General features: G+C 43.7%; 1 protein-coding gene across 1 annotated transcript in view; it reads right to left on the bottom strand.

Moving 5' to 3' along the window:
• TMEFF1 (transmembrane protein with EGF like and two follistatin like domains 1) overlaps nt 1-15,078 on the bottom strand; it is a 99,289-nt gene that overhangs the window by 6,950 nt on the left and 77,261 nt on the right. The window contains exon 8 of the mRNA XM_056117367.1: nt 10,792-10,915. Coding sequence (XP_055973342.1) covers nt 10,792-10,915 — 124 coding nt within the window. The remainder of the gene's footprint in view (nt 1-10,791; nt 10,916-15,078) is intronic.

The following is a 15,078-nucleotide window of genomic DNA, read 5'->3' as shown; positions in this document are numbered from 1 at the left end:
TTTCCTAGGCATTTACTGAAGTGAATTAAAAATATGTCTATACAAAAATACAAACAATATGCAGGGGAGTATTATCCTCAATAGTCATAAAGTGGAATACAATACAAATATATTCAGCAACTTAAAAGTAGTTGAAAATGTGATGCTATCCATTCAACGATTTAGTCATAAAACAGATGCATGCTCCAACAGAAATAGACCTTGAAAACATGCTAACTGAAAGAAGTTAGAGATGACCACAAGCTTTATGATTCCACATAAATGAACTGTCCACAACTGGTCAATCTGTGGAAATAAAACAGATTAGTCGTAGTCTAGGGCTGAGGAGCATGGTGAGACTCAGTAGAGCTAAAGAACAGGGAACTTAATCTTAGGTGATATAGTATTTTAAAACTGGGGTGCTGCCAGGAGGATTACTCTATAACTTAGAGGCCAGCCGGGTATCCTAGAAGAAAGGGCAGTTCAGATAGAGAAGGGAGCACCAAATAAAGGGTGTTTGGAGGATCCTCCCAGGAGGGGAGATGCATGTCGAAAGTAGACTATAGACTGAACATGTTTGCCACTCAATGCCTCTTTTGCAGACCACAACACCCAAAAGGAGAGAGAGAACACAGGGGATTGCCCTGCCACAGAGGCAGGGGGGGATGAGGGGATGGGGGCGGGGGGATATTATCCATGGTGGTGGAAAATGGGCACTGGTGAAGGGATGGGTATCTGATCATTGTATAATCAAAACCCAAGCACAAAAAATTGTAAATCTACAACTGTACCTCATGGTGTTTCACTAATAAAAAAAAACTGGGGTGCTGATTATACAATCCTGAATAGATGAAAAACTTCATTTATTTTAATGCAAAAGAAAGTGGTTAAGCCAAAATACAAAGTTGTTTAGTAGCCTGGATAGATAGTCCAGGGGTTAAGGTGCCCGCCTTTTATGCAGCCAATCTGAATTTAATCACCAGGACCACAGAGAGTGCCCCTCCTAAGAACTTCAAAGATGAGTCCTGAGCAGAGGGCCAGGAGATAGTCCCATTCCATCCCCCAAACGTGTCTACTGTCTTGGGACCAGGGATATGGTACAGAAGATAAGACCTCATGTGCAGGGGTCAGAGAGATGGTATGGTGGGTAAGGCATTTGTTCCCTGGCACATCATGTGATACCCTGAACCCATCAGGAATGATCCCTGGGCACAGAGCCAGGAGGAAGGCCTTGCAAGGTTCAGCCCGATATGGTCCAAAGACAAATGAAAAGATCTTTTGTGCAGCCCACCCAGTGCAGTCTCTGACACCACATAGTGTCTCCCCCGCCCCAATCCTCCCCACCACCCCCAACTCTCCAGGCATTTCCAGAGCTGAACTCCAAGCACAGAGCCAGGAAAGTTCCCCGAGCACTGCTGGGTGTGACTCAAGCTCCCCACCAGCTAAAATATTAATTAAATTAAGTTTGGGAGGACTTGGGATATAGCTCAAAGAACTATATGCAAGATATTTGGGGGGAGGAGGGCTTGGGGGGTGGTCACACTGGGCAATGCTTTCCTGGCTCTGTGCTCAGGAATTACTCCTGGCAGTGTTAGGGAGATCATATGGGATGCCGGGAATCAAATCCAGGTCAGTTGTGTGCAAGGCAAGCACCCTACCTGTTATACTACTGCTCTGGCCCCTAATGTGCAAGCTCTTGACCCCTGGCATGGTATAGTCCTCTGAGCACTGCTGGGAGCAGCCCTCACTCCATACCCCAGTACTGGGCTGGGAGTAGCCTCTGAGTAGTGTCATAGAGAGTGAACCAAAAGCCAAAAGAAATAAAGCATTTAGAAGCACCATGGTTCAGCGGGTAGGGTGTTTGCCTTGCACGTGGCCGACCCGGGTTCGATTCCCAGCATCCCATATGATCCCCTGAGCACCGCCAGGAGTAACTCTTGAGTGCAGAGCCAGGAGTATCCCCTGTGCATTGCTGGGTATGACCCAGAAAGAAAAGAAAAAAAATAGAAGCACCACGGTTACTATTGTTATTTTCAAGGAAATTTTATAACCCCCCACCTATTTTTTGCTTTGGGGCCAGCGATATTCAGGGCTTAGTCCTGCTTCTGTGCTCAGGGATCACTCCTTCCCACAGTACTAGTGCTATACATCCCCATTTCACCCCATCCTCAACTAAGAAGGGCATTTTTGTCATACAGATAACATCTTCAATAATACAACTCTAATAGACTCAATAAAACGAGGAAAAAAAATCTCATCGATTGTAAATAATGTCTTTTATGGTAGAATAGCGGCCAAAAATCAAAGATATGTAAAATAGAAAAATAAAGCAGTCCCACTGTAGCTAAAACCATGTCCTAGATATGCAGCTCTCTGATGGTTAAACTTAATCCAAAGATAAAAATCAAGATATTAAAAAGAATAGATAGGCCATAAATTGTTCAGGCAACCTTTCCTGAGTATTTTTTTCAACTTGCTTTTGGGTTATTCTCTCCACATATCTGGAATATTAATTTCTAGGTTATCACTTCTCCTATTGTTGATTAAAGACCCAAGCATTTGGTCCTCTGCTGTGTTCTTTCATCCTACACAGCCCTCCATAGTAATCTCATTCATATTCACAGCCCCCGAGGCTGATTTATTCTCTCATCTACCCAACACGTTTACTGAGTCTATATGCCAAGCATTAAAGAGGGCATTTGTGATGCCTCACTGAGCAAAAGAGATTCGTGGTCTGTTCACTCTCTGAGGGAGGGAGAAGTGGTCAATAAATATAATATGTAAATTATGCTAGAAGGTGATACCAGGAAGAGTTACGGCAAATTACCAGGTATGGGTCAGAAGGGAGTTCTGTAATTTTATTTCTTTATTATTATTATTTGGTGGGAGAGTCGCACCTAATTCTCTGCTCAGGAGACACTCCCAGTGGTGGAAGGAGTCCACGGGCAATGCTGAAATAGAGTGGGCAAAGAAAGGGATGCAAGGAAAAGACGTGAAGGGCAAATGGATGAGACACAAGAGCCACTGATGGGTTTTAGCAGAGAAATGAGCGAACTGACTTTCAGCGTAAAGGATCGCCCTGGATGCTGTGCTGAAATAAGGACTCCTGTACCGCAGTGATGCCAGGGGGGAGAGCGTGGTGGCATGGACTAAATATATAGCAGTGACAAAAGTGGAAAAGTAATACAATTCTGGACATATTCGAAGTTTGATTAAAGTAATAGTACTTCACAACTGACGAGATATGAAGTATGAAAGAGAAAAGTCAAAGATGTATCAGAGGTGCCTTTGATAAGCAACTGAAAAGACAGCTGGCATCAAATGAAATGGAGAGGGTGACAGATGGAGCAAGATCAGAGAGGGAAGATCAGGTTGTGGCTGGGCTTGAGGTGTCAGGCACCTATGTGAGTAGATAAGATAAAAGAGAGCCGGAGAGATGGGACAGTAGGTAAGGTGCTTGAACCCAGGTTTAATCCCTGACAGCATAATGTGGTCCCCCAACCACAAGGAAGGATAGATCCCTAAACACAGAACTAGGATTAAGCCCTGAACACGGAAGGAAGGAAGGAAGGAAGGAAGGAAGGAAGGAAGGAAGGAAGGAAGGGAGGGAGGGAGGGAGGGAGGGAGGGAGGGAGGGAGGGAGGGAGGGAGGAAGGAAAGAAGGCAGGGAGGGAGGGAGGGAGGGAGGAAGGAAGGAAGGAAGGAAGGAAGGAAGGAAGGAAGGAAGGAAGGAAGGAAGGAAGGAAGGAAGGACAGGAGGGACGGAGGGAGGGAGGGACAGAGGGAGGAGGGAGGGAGGGAGGGAGGGAGGGAGGGAGGGAGGGAGAAAAAAAGGAAAATGGGAAGAAAGAAATCTGAGACTTAACTTGAGGAGAGAGGTCTGTAATTTAAGTACATTAGGAATTGTCAGTATATGTAAAGTACTGGATGGAGTCTCACTAAGGAGGAGGGCCAAGACTGGACCCCTGTGCATGCGGACACTGAGAGGTCAGAGAGCAAAAGAGTAAGCAACCAAGACAACCAAAAGGCAGTAGAACCCGGGAGAGGGAGAGGATCAAAAAAGGAGCTTGATCTCAAAACCAAGTGAAAACTACTTCCCACACTAGGAGTGAGAAACTGTGTCCAAGACTAAAGACAGGTCACAAGAAAGCACTGTAGCACTGTAGCACTGTCCTCCCATCATTCATCGATTTGCTCCAGTGGGCACCAGTAACGTCTCCCAACAAATTGTGAGACTTGTTGTTACTGTTTTTGGCATATCGAATACGTCACGGGGAGCTTGCCAGGCTTTGCCGTGTGGGCGAGATACTCTCAGTAGCTTGCCAGACTCTCCGAGAGGGGCAGAGGAATTGAACCCAGGTCAGCCGTGTGCAAGGCTAACGCCACACCCGCTGTACTATTGCTCCAGCCCACTGTGCTATTGCTCCAGCACAAGAAAAGACAAGTGAATTTAGCAACAAAAGACTCAGTGGAGATGTTGGGGCAAAGATTATCAGAATAGATTCAAGAGAGAAAGGAGGTAAAAACTAGGAAACAGTCAAGAGACAACTACACAAGAAACGGGGATGCAGCTAGTAGGAGAATGGCTTTTTTTCCCAAGAGAAGGAATATATGTATATTAAATATTTATATAGAGATGTAAATATTTATATATGTATATATATATATATATTTAATGAGAGAACAAGAACACAAAGAAACACAGTAAAAGAGGAACGGGAGAACAGCTTGTAGGTGACTATGACAGTGTGAAGCCACACTTTCCATTTTGCTTCAGTTTCTCAGTTAAACTTGGAAACAAAATCATCTGCCAAGAGTAAAGATGGAAGAGATTTTTGACACTCTGGAGAGGGAGCAGGCTGGGGAGGAAGAGAACAAATGAAATAGAATTTCAGAACAACAGTCCGGCTGCACGAAGAGTCTTATTTGAGATTCATAAGTATAGATTGATAGGCGGGACAAGTACTTTTCAATATTGGCCATGTTTGGCTGAATTGGTGTCAGGGTAGTTTTGTCAGGGGAGTATGGTAACGCCGGAAAGTACTACACTGTCTGACGGTGGAATGTAAACCGAGTAAGGAGGGAATGAGGACATTCAGGGTGTGAGAACCCTGAAAAGCAAACAGAATCAATAAACTGGAACTCTGGTGCTCTGAAGGGACTCTGCAGTCAATCTAGACTAGAAAGGACATGCGAGAGATAGAATGATTTCCAGTCAGATCTTCAATCTGCAGAAGCCTTAGGAATTCTGAAACTAAAACATGTAGTAGCCTGACAGACATCCACAAATATCTGAGACCAGGCCTATTAAAGAGAAATTCCCCCGAATCTCTCCCTTCTCCCACTTGTAATTCTGCCTTAGCCAGACACCCTGGACACTGTCCTGCTGTCCCTTCCAACCACTGTCTGCCAACCCTCACATTCCTACCCTCAGACTCAACTGGGTGCCAGGGGTCAAAGAGATAATACTACAACACTGATAAGAGGAAGTGGTCACTCCGGACCAGGACTGGCTGCTGGTGCTGAAAGGAGGTGAAACAATAAGCATGGAAACCAGACAGTATCCAAAAGGGGAAAAAGAAAAGAAGAAGAAATAACTGCCTGCCCTAGAAGCAGTGGCAAGAGGGAAACTGGGGGAGGGAAATAGACACTGGTAAAGGAATTAGTGTGGAAACATTAAATGCCTGAGAGTCAATCATGAATAACTTTGTAACTCGTGGTGATTAGATTTTATTTATTTATTTATTTATTTATTTTTGCTTTTTTGGGTCACACCGGAGATGCTCAGGAATTACTCCTGGCAGTTCTTGGGGGACCATATGGGGTGCTGTGAATCGAACCTGGGTTGGCTGCATGCAAGGCAAACGCCCTACCCGCTGTGCTATCACTCCAGCCCCTAGGTTTTTAAAATTTTAATAAAATATAAATAAAGTGGCCAGAGCAATGGTGCAGCGGATGTGTGCTTGCCTTGTACATAGCCAAGCCATGTTTGATAACCCCAGCATCCCATAAGATCCCCTTACTCACCGCCAGGAGTGATTCCTGAGTGCAGAGTCAGGAATAGCCCCTGAGCTGATCCAACTGTGGCCCCCCAAACAAAAAAAAAACACAAAATCAAAAATTAATTTAAATAATAAAAAGAAATGACATGGTTAAAGTGAGAAAGAGAGAAAGAGTATAGCAGGTGATCCCTAAGCACAGGGCCCGGAGCAAGCCATGAAAACAGATGGGCGTGGCCCCAAAACAAGTTTTCCAACCAGATTCCAAATCCTATTAATTTGACCATCTTCCTATCTCTCTGCCATTCTTCTGCTTATCTCAGTAGCACTGTAATTCCTTTACTTTGCTCGGGCTCATATTTAATAATATAGTCACATGAATTTCAATCTTTTAATCTCTTTTTCACAAAGCCAGAACATCAGCTTTCAGAACTGATCAGATTTTACTTTCTTTATTCTTTTCTGGGGCATCGGGGAGGGGGAGGAACAGAACCAATGCTGTTCAGAGGACTATGCAATGCCAGAGATTGAATCCACAGACCTCACATACAAAGCACATGTGTGCTCTAAGGCTTTGAGTTACCCCCTTGCCCTCATCACATTCTACAATTTCCTTTCCGTACTTAAATCCTTAAATGATTCCACACTGCCTTCAGAAGGGAAAAAAAAAGCTCCCTGGATATCTGAATGTGGCCCCCAAACCCTAAAATACTAAGCAATTAATTAAAGTGGATGAAAGACCAGTTCCCAGGAGGGTGTCAATGTTCCCCCTCCAACCAGTGTTCCCACCATTCCTTCAGGTTAAAATGTCTTGTCTTCAGGCTGGAGCGATAGCACAGTAAGAAGGGCTCTTGTCTTGCACATAGCTGACCCATATTTGATTCCCATGTGGTCTCCAGAGCCCCACCCCCACCCCACCCCCACACCCGCCAGGAGTGATCCCTGGATTAAGTCCCAGTATTAAGTCCAGAGCCAGGATTAGTCCCAGCTCCTCCAAGTCTGGTCCCAAAACAAAAACAAAACAAAAATGGGAAAAATCACGACCATCCTGTTGTTTGTTGATTGCCTCGAGCAGGCCTCAGTAATGTCTCCTTCATCCTAGCCCTGAGATTTTTTTTTAAAAGTGCCATATTAAAGGCTCTTCCCGGGTTAGGAGAATGAGACCCATCATTGTTACTGGTATTTGGCATATTGGGTATACCACGGGAGTTTGCCAGACTCTGCTGTGTGGGCAGTTACATTCGGTAGCCTGCCATTTTGTCCAAGGTAAGAATGAGATAATAAGATGTCACGCGGCTGCAAATGCAGCCACGTGCGCTTCCGGGAGCTGGGTTTTATAGTCTCTGGGTCTTGGCCGTTGATGGGATTACATGGCGCCAGGGGGCCAGTTGGTGGGTGTGACCCCCGCCTACTGTAATTTGGAGATTCTGGGTGGAGGATGCTCAGTCCCGATCCGAGCAGACTTGGAGATCTCAGCCCCGGGATCCACATGCCTTTGTTCCTCTGCCGGTACCTTCATGTGTGTGAAGAGTGGTCTCAGCATGGTGGTGGCTGGTTCTGGAGGTCTTCGGCTGCCAGAGCCCTGGTCGGGGCAGGGAGGGAAACTCAACCCGCTCCCCTCCAAGGGGCCCCGGCAAGGACAGCACAGCACAGGGGAAAAATAAATAAATAAAATGTCTTAAGTTCTGAGCTGGAGCGATAGCACAGCAGGTAAAGTGTTGCCTTGCACGCGGCCCACCCAGGTTCAATTCCTCTGCCCCTCTTGGAGAGCCCAGAAAGCTACTGAAAGTATCCCGCCTCCACAGCAGAGCCTGGCAAGCTACCCGTGATGTATTCAATATGTCAAAAACAGTAACCACAAGTCTCACAATGGAGATGTAAATGGTGCCCGCTCGAGCAAATCAATGAACAACGGGACAACAGTGCTACAGTGCCTTAAGTTTCAAATCAACTCACGCCTGTATAAGTGTACTTTTCATAATATTTTAAGTGATTATTATTTATCAGTGTCCTCCAGAAGATAGTGTGGATTTTTTAGAAAGCAAGATCCCTAGATCCTATGCCATGATTAAATTTGAGATCCCAGTGCCAGGTAGAATAAACACAAAGGGCTAGAGGTTAGGCTAATGCTAGAAGGCCAATCTAATCATAGGACGATGACTAACAGGAGTTCACTCCTGCCTATTACTGCTACCAAACAGGTCAGTCTCCAATGAAAATGAATGGATGTAGTGGTCTGGTTTTTGTAGGGCATACTACTACCAAAATTTTTTTTTTAAAAAATCCACTCTTTAGGAGTTCTGAGTGTGCAGAAAAGTATTACTTTAATATTTTAAAAAAGTGGGTTAGAGCAATAGTACAGTGGGTAAGGCGTTTGCCTGGCATGTGGCCAACCCAGGTTTGATCCCCATATGGTCCCCTGAGCACCACCAGAAATAATCCCTGAGCAGAGCCAGGAGGAACCCCTGAGCATCTCCAGGTGGACCCCAAAAGCAATATCTATATCTATCTATCTATATTTATATATATATATACGCACACACACATACACACATATATTCTTTTTAATTGGGGGGGAGAATAGATAATTCAATGTGTAGGGCATTTGCCTTGCATACAGCTGACCTGGGTTCAATTCCCGGCATCCCACCAGGAGTGATTCCTGAGTGCAGAGCCAGGAGTAACCCCTGAGCATTGCTGGATGTAACCCAAAAGGCAAAAACAAACACACACACACATTTTTTATTAAAAAATAAATAAATAAAAATTTAAAAATTTCTAAGGACTAGGGAGGACATTCAAAGGACCGGAACACAAGTCTTACATGCTAAGGTCCCAAGTTCAATCCCTAGTACAGGATTGATTCCATGATTCCATGCACCCCCCCACCCCCCCACCCCCACCCCAGCTCTAGCACCACATCACCAGGTACAAACACTGCACCATCCAGCCAAGTAGAGTATTACCCACGGAGCCACCAGAACCCATCCTGAGCACTGTTTGGGAGGTTCCCCCAGCATACACACAGAAAGAGGAAAAGACACACCTTTGTTCTAGAGATGACACAGGGCTCAAATAACGAAAGTGTAGCAAAATACTTAACTACTGGAAGGGTCCTACAGCAGATAGAGGTTAATAAAACACAGTCCGTAACCTAATGGTGTTTACTGCCTAACAATGTCAGCAACTATTTATTAAAAAATACATACCGTATATGTACCAGGTGTTGTACTAAGCACTTGACATAAGTATCATATAATTTTAACAACATTAGGAGATAGGTACTACTATTATACTTTGAGAAATGAAGAAAAGGAGGCTTAGCTATTTTAAGTAACTTTCAGAGGACCTTCAATATTTGGTCTGTCTGATTATCGAATTTGAGAGCCTTTAATACTACTTTAATATACCATGCAACCTCCTACTGCCCACTGGTAAAATACAACAAAGTGACCTGGCACTACTGCATTATCATGACATCAGCCTCTCTCGTCATTGTCTCTCACACAGGCACATAGAAGATACACTTAGCATCCTAAGAGGACAAACTGAATCTCCGTCCAAGACACATACTGTGGAACTAATATAGGAAACCCATGGTATGATTGTGTGTTCCTGGGCAGGGAGCTAGTTCAGCATGTCATGTGCTCATGCTTCCTGATCCCTGGGTTCAATTCTCAGCACTGCAAGGTTCTCTTAGCACTGAACTGGGAGTAGCCACCAAGCACCACCAGGTATGTCTGCAAAAACAAACAAAACCTAGCCTATTCTTTTTTTGTACTACACTTGCAAATGCACATCAAAGGAGGGAACAGTAGCCTACCCTTTCAGAAAACAAGGACGACCTTGAATCCTGTTCGAAAAAAAAAGAACAAGTTTGAACCAAGGATGTATCTCAAGTGAGAACGGACATGCCTTGCATGTGTTGAGGCCCCAGATATAATAACCCCATACTCCTCAGGGACAACCCCCTCCCTACCATCACTATACGTGATTCTGGTGGCCCCTACAACAACAAAAATATGGTGCGTAGAGAGATCAAGGAATATCACTTCCAATATTTCTTCACATCTTGAAGGGAAAAATTTTGGGCTTCAAGTTCAACAGAATGCAAGAAAGTGTAATATTCCTATTTGTTTTGACAAAGAAATGAAAAGGATTCTGGCCAAACTGCAGGAAGCAAGAATGAAAGACATCCCCCCTCCCACTCCCCGCTTGTCTGTGGAAAGATTAGGGTCAATTTAGGCAACATGAGGTAGAGGATGAGCTGTGGGCTGCAGCCAAAGTAAACAGACAGAAATGAAACAGCAAAATGCACTAAGATCTTTGGGTTGGGTACCAGGAAATCTGAGCTTGAGCTAGGTTCTAACTCCACCTTTAACTTGCTGCTAACTTCAAACATGTCACTGCACCTCTCTGGAAAAAGCACTGAAGTATTACTTCCTTTCCATCTTTACCTCACACCAGCTACTATATCCAAAGATGTAGGTCTTTTGAAATTTATAGTCCTATATATTTTATTTGCATTACATGGTCTATAATCTTTCAACCACTGGGTGACAAAGATTATTTCATAACCAAAAGAGTGTTAGAATGTCACATTTATTCTTAATTTAAAAATGTAACAAATTGAATGCTCAGCCCATAATTTTAAGATATTAAAATCAATGTTTTTGTGTATTACCCACCCCATTTTTCCCAATGACAATTTCTTTAAATTAGCCAAAAATAAACATGACTTTTTAAATCATATTTTAACCTTTAACTGTAGCCACTAAAGGAAAAAAATTTCTCACCTCTGATCTCAACTTACCTACAAGAAGCCTTTTGAGTAGAATAGATGAATTCACATTTTCCATGGATGCAGTAACCATTAAGGTTTTCTGGGCAAGGCATATGGTTTCCCATATAAACATCCTCTCCTTGATCACTAGCATCTTAAAAGAACACAAAACCAGATCAGGAAGCAGTAAAAAGAAATATGAAAAATATGAACTTTTCAAAAGTTCTGAGATAGCAAATAATTCACCCCTTACTGGGTAAATTGGAAAGAAAAAGCGTTGGATATAGGATGAATAAAAACCAAAGTCTCAAATGCCATTTATGTAGGTAGATAGAATGCTTAGGTTCAAAACATTTAAAAAGATTTGCATGATGTGTGGTCACTATGAGCTACCACTGATTTACTTTCTTTTAAAAAAAAAACTGCTAAAGGAAACAAAATACTTTTGCTAAAGAAGTGTTATTCTTAGAAGAAAGTTCATCTCTAAGAAAAAGGGCTACTGTGTGTGTAGAAAAAAAGCTCATCTCTATGAAAAAGAGCCACTGTTTGTGCGTGTGTGTGTGCCTGTGTGTGTGTCTGTGTGTGTTATTCTATTCATCTTCATGGGGGCAACGAAATCAGGGTGAAAGAATACTAGTAAAGAGCAAGCTAAAGAGGGGCTAGACCCGGGGCTGGAGTGATAGCACAGTGGGTAGGGTATTGCTTGCACATGACCCGACCCGGATTCAATTCCCAGCATCCCATATGGTCCCCAGAGCGCCGCTAGGAATAATTCCTGAGTGCATGAACCAGAAGTAACCCCTGTGCATCGCTGGGTGTGACCCAAAAAGGAAAAAAAAGAGGGGCTAGATCTGTACAAAGGGTAGAGTGTTTGCCTTGCATGCAGCTGACTCAGGTTCAATCCCGGGCATTCCATATGGTCCCCCCAGCAACACCAGAAGTGATTTCTGAGTGAAGAGCCAGAAGTAAGCCCTGAGCTTCATCGGATATCACCCAAAAAAAGAACAAGTTAAGAAAGTCTGAAATTTTGTGTGGGTTTTTTGTTTTTGTTTTTGTTTTTGAGATCTCCTCCAGGCAGTGCTCAGGGGACTGTGCAATACTGGGAACTGAACTCAGCCTCCAGATGCAAAGCCTGTACTCTAGGCCTTTGAGTCTCTCATTGGCCAGGAATTCTGAAATTTTAACAGGAAAGACTTATTTAAAGGAAGAAAACTATCATGAAATTTTGATTTCCTTTTTTCTTTTTGGGGTCACACCCAGCAATGCTCATGGGTTATTCCTGATTCTGCACACAGGAAATACTCCTGGCTGTGCTCCGGGGACCATATGGGATGCTGGGGATCAAACCTGGGTCACCATGTGCAAGACAATTGCCATACTGCTGTGCTATCACTCCAGCCCTCCGAATATTAATTTTTTTATGAAAATGACTCTTTTCCTCTTCACATAATTTTTCTTATGTTATTGTTTTAAATTTGCAAATAACATAGAATAAAAACTGTAGGGGCCAGAGAGATAGCTCAGCAAGCTAAGTGTATGCAAAGAAAGTGGGAGGTCAAAGTTAGGGTGGGAAGGGCTCTTACCCAGCACCACAGCCTGGAGGAGCCCCTAGCACCTCTAGGTGTGACCCAAAAGCTTAAAAAAAATAAATAAATTCACCAGAATTGTAATGAGTAATGACACTAAGAAAATCAAAGAAAATAGAAAGGGTCAGGAAAGATGAAAACATGGGGGAAATATGCTAAGCCAGTCTTCAAATTCAGTCCTACTAATTCTCTTGCATCCTCCTCTCTCCTCTCTGTCGTCCCTGTCTTTCCTCCGTCTCCCTGACCCTTTTACTCTCTTTCAAACACTCACATTTACACCTTCACACACCACATGCACCCAAGCCCAGTTCCAATCCCCAGCTCTATACATGGTCTCTAGTACCTCCAGGAGTGATCTGAGCACAGAGCCAGAAATAAGCCTGAGCACAATTGAGTGTGCTCAGTGCACTAAATAAAGTATAAAAGAAAACATAGCCTATCCTATAATGCCCTATAAGATCTCCTCCAGCTCCTGAACTATCGTTCTGCCATCACTGTATCACTGTCATCCCGTTGATCTTAAATTACTCGAGTGGGTGCCGGTAACATCTCTATTCCTCCCACCCTGAGATTTTAGCAGCCTCTTCTTACTCGTCTTTTCCCAATGATTAGAGGCTCTTTCGGGGTCAGGGGAATGAGACCTACTGTCGTTACTGTATTTGGCGTATCGAATATACCACAGAGAACTTGCCAGGCTCTGCCCGTGCAGGTGGGATACTCTGGGTAGCTTACCGGGCTCTCCGAGAGGCTTAAATGGGTAGGAAGTGTCTTATAATGTGTTGCACGGTCTGGAAAGCAGCCTAGTGCGTGGTGTTGGTTGGGCAGTAGAGGTCGGCTACTGGGGCTAGTTCCCTTAGGGTGGGGAGGGCTCTTATCTGCCCCACAGCCTGGTGAGAAGTCCCAGTTCTGCCATGGCAAAAGAAATTTAGTCTCCAGATTTTGGCTATTGTGAACAGTGCTGCAATGCATATAGGTACAGTTGTGATTTCTACTGTGCTTTTTTGCATCCTCGGGATATATTCCCAAAAGTGGTATTGCGGGATCATATGGAAGCTCAATTTCTAGTTTTTGAAGGACTGTCCATATTATTTTCCAGAAAGGCTGTACTAGTGGGCATTCCCACCAACAGTGAAAGAATGTCCCTTTTTCCCCACATCCATGCAGCACTGGTTGCTTTTGTTCTTTTGAATGTGTGCCAGTCTCTGTGGTGTGAGATGATATCTCATTGTTGTTTTGATTTGAATCTCCCTGATGGCTAGTGATGTGGAGCATTTTTTCATGTGCCTTATGGCCATTTGTATTTTTTTTTTTTGAGGAAACTTCTGTTCATTTCTTCTCCCCATTTTTTGATGGGGTAGGAGGTATTTTCTTGTACAATTCTACTAGTGTCTTGTATATCCTGGATATTAATCCCTTATCAGATGGTAAGTGCCCTAGAACAGATGACTGGTTAAAGAAACTTTGATACATCTACACAATGGAATACTATGCAGCTGTCAGGAGAGATGAGGTCATGAACTTTGCTTATAAATGGATAGACATGGAGAGTATCATGCTAAGTGAAATGAGTCAGAAAGAGAGACAGACAAAGAAGGACTGCACTCATTTGTGGAGTATAAAACAACATAACATGAGGCTGACTCCTAAGAACAGTAGATACACGGGACAGACAGATTGCTCCATAGCTGGAAGCCTGCCTCATGAGCAAAGGGGAGAAGGCAGCTGGAATAGAGAAGGGATCGCTAAGAAAAAGATGGCTGCTAGGTGAAAAGGAAGCTCAGATAGAGAAGAGAGTACCAAATGAAGGGTGTTGTGAGGGCCCTCCCAGGGTGGGAGAAGCATGCTAAAAGTAGTCGATAGACCAAACATGATTGCCACTCAAAGCCTCTCTTGCAAAACACAGTACCCAAAAGAAGAGAGAGAGAACAAGGGGGAATACCCTGCCACAGAGGCAGGATGGGACGGGGGGGGGGGGGGATGAGGGTGGGGGGGATGCTGGGACCCATGGGGATGGATGACGGGCACTGGTGGAGGTATGGGGACTTGATCATTGTATAACTGAAACCCAAGCACAAAATTTGTAAGCCTATAACTGTACCTCATGGTTTTTCACTAATAAAAAAAAGGAGAAAAAATGGTGGTGCAAAGGTGTAAAAAAAAAAAAAAAAAAAAAGATGGCTGGAGGAATCGGTCGGGATGGGAGATGTGTGCAGAAAGTAGCTAAAGGACCAAACCTGATAACCTCTCAGGGTCTGTATTTCTGTATTGCAAACCATAACGCACAAAAGTGGAGAGAGATTATGGGGAATCATGTCTGCCATGGAGGCAGGGGGAGGGTGGGAAAGGGGGGGTATACCGGGGATACTGGTGGTGGGGAATGTGAACTGGTGGAGGGTTGTATGTTCAATCATTGTATGACTGAAACTCAAACATGAAAGCTTTGTAAGTGTATCTCATGGTGATACAATAAAATACACACACACACACACACATAATCAGCCTCTAACATAAATAATGAACTACCCAAGAATCTAGACGTTTGTGTTAATTTCGGTATAAATCCTAATACTTAGGACATAATACTTTTCCAGCGCTATGGTTTCAAATTAAAAATGCTATTCTGTAATCATAATCAAGTCATAAGGAACTTAAAAAAATACAACTGTCTCCCATAGCAACTAAATATGTGAAACATGTGCTTAGAGAAAAATCAACACTAGAGAAGAAATAT

The sequence above is a fragment of the Sorex fumeus genome, unplaced genomic scaffold, assembly GCF_029834395.1.
Source record: "Sorex fumeus unplaced genomic scaffold, SorFum_2.1 ptg000034l, whole genome shotgun sequence".
Taxonomy (NCBI): domain Eukaryota; kingdom Metazoa; phylum Chordata; class Mammalia; order Eulipotyphla; family Soricidae; genus Sorex; species Sorex fumeus.
This window is presented reverse-complemented; position numbering and strand designations above follow the sequence as displayed.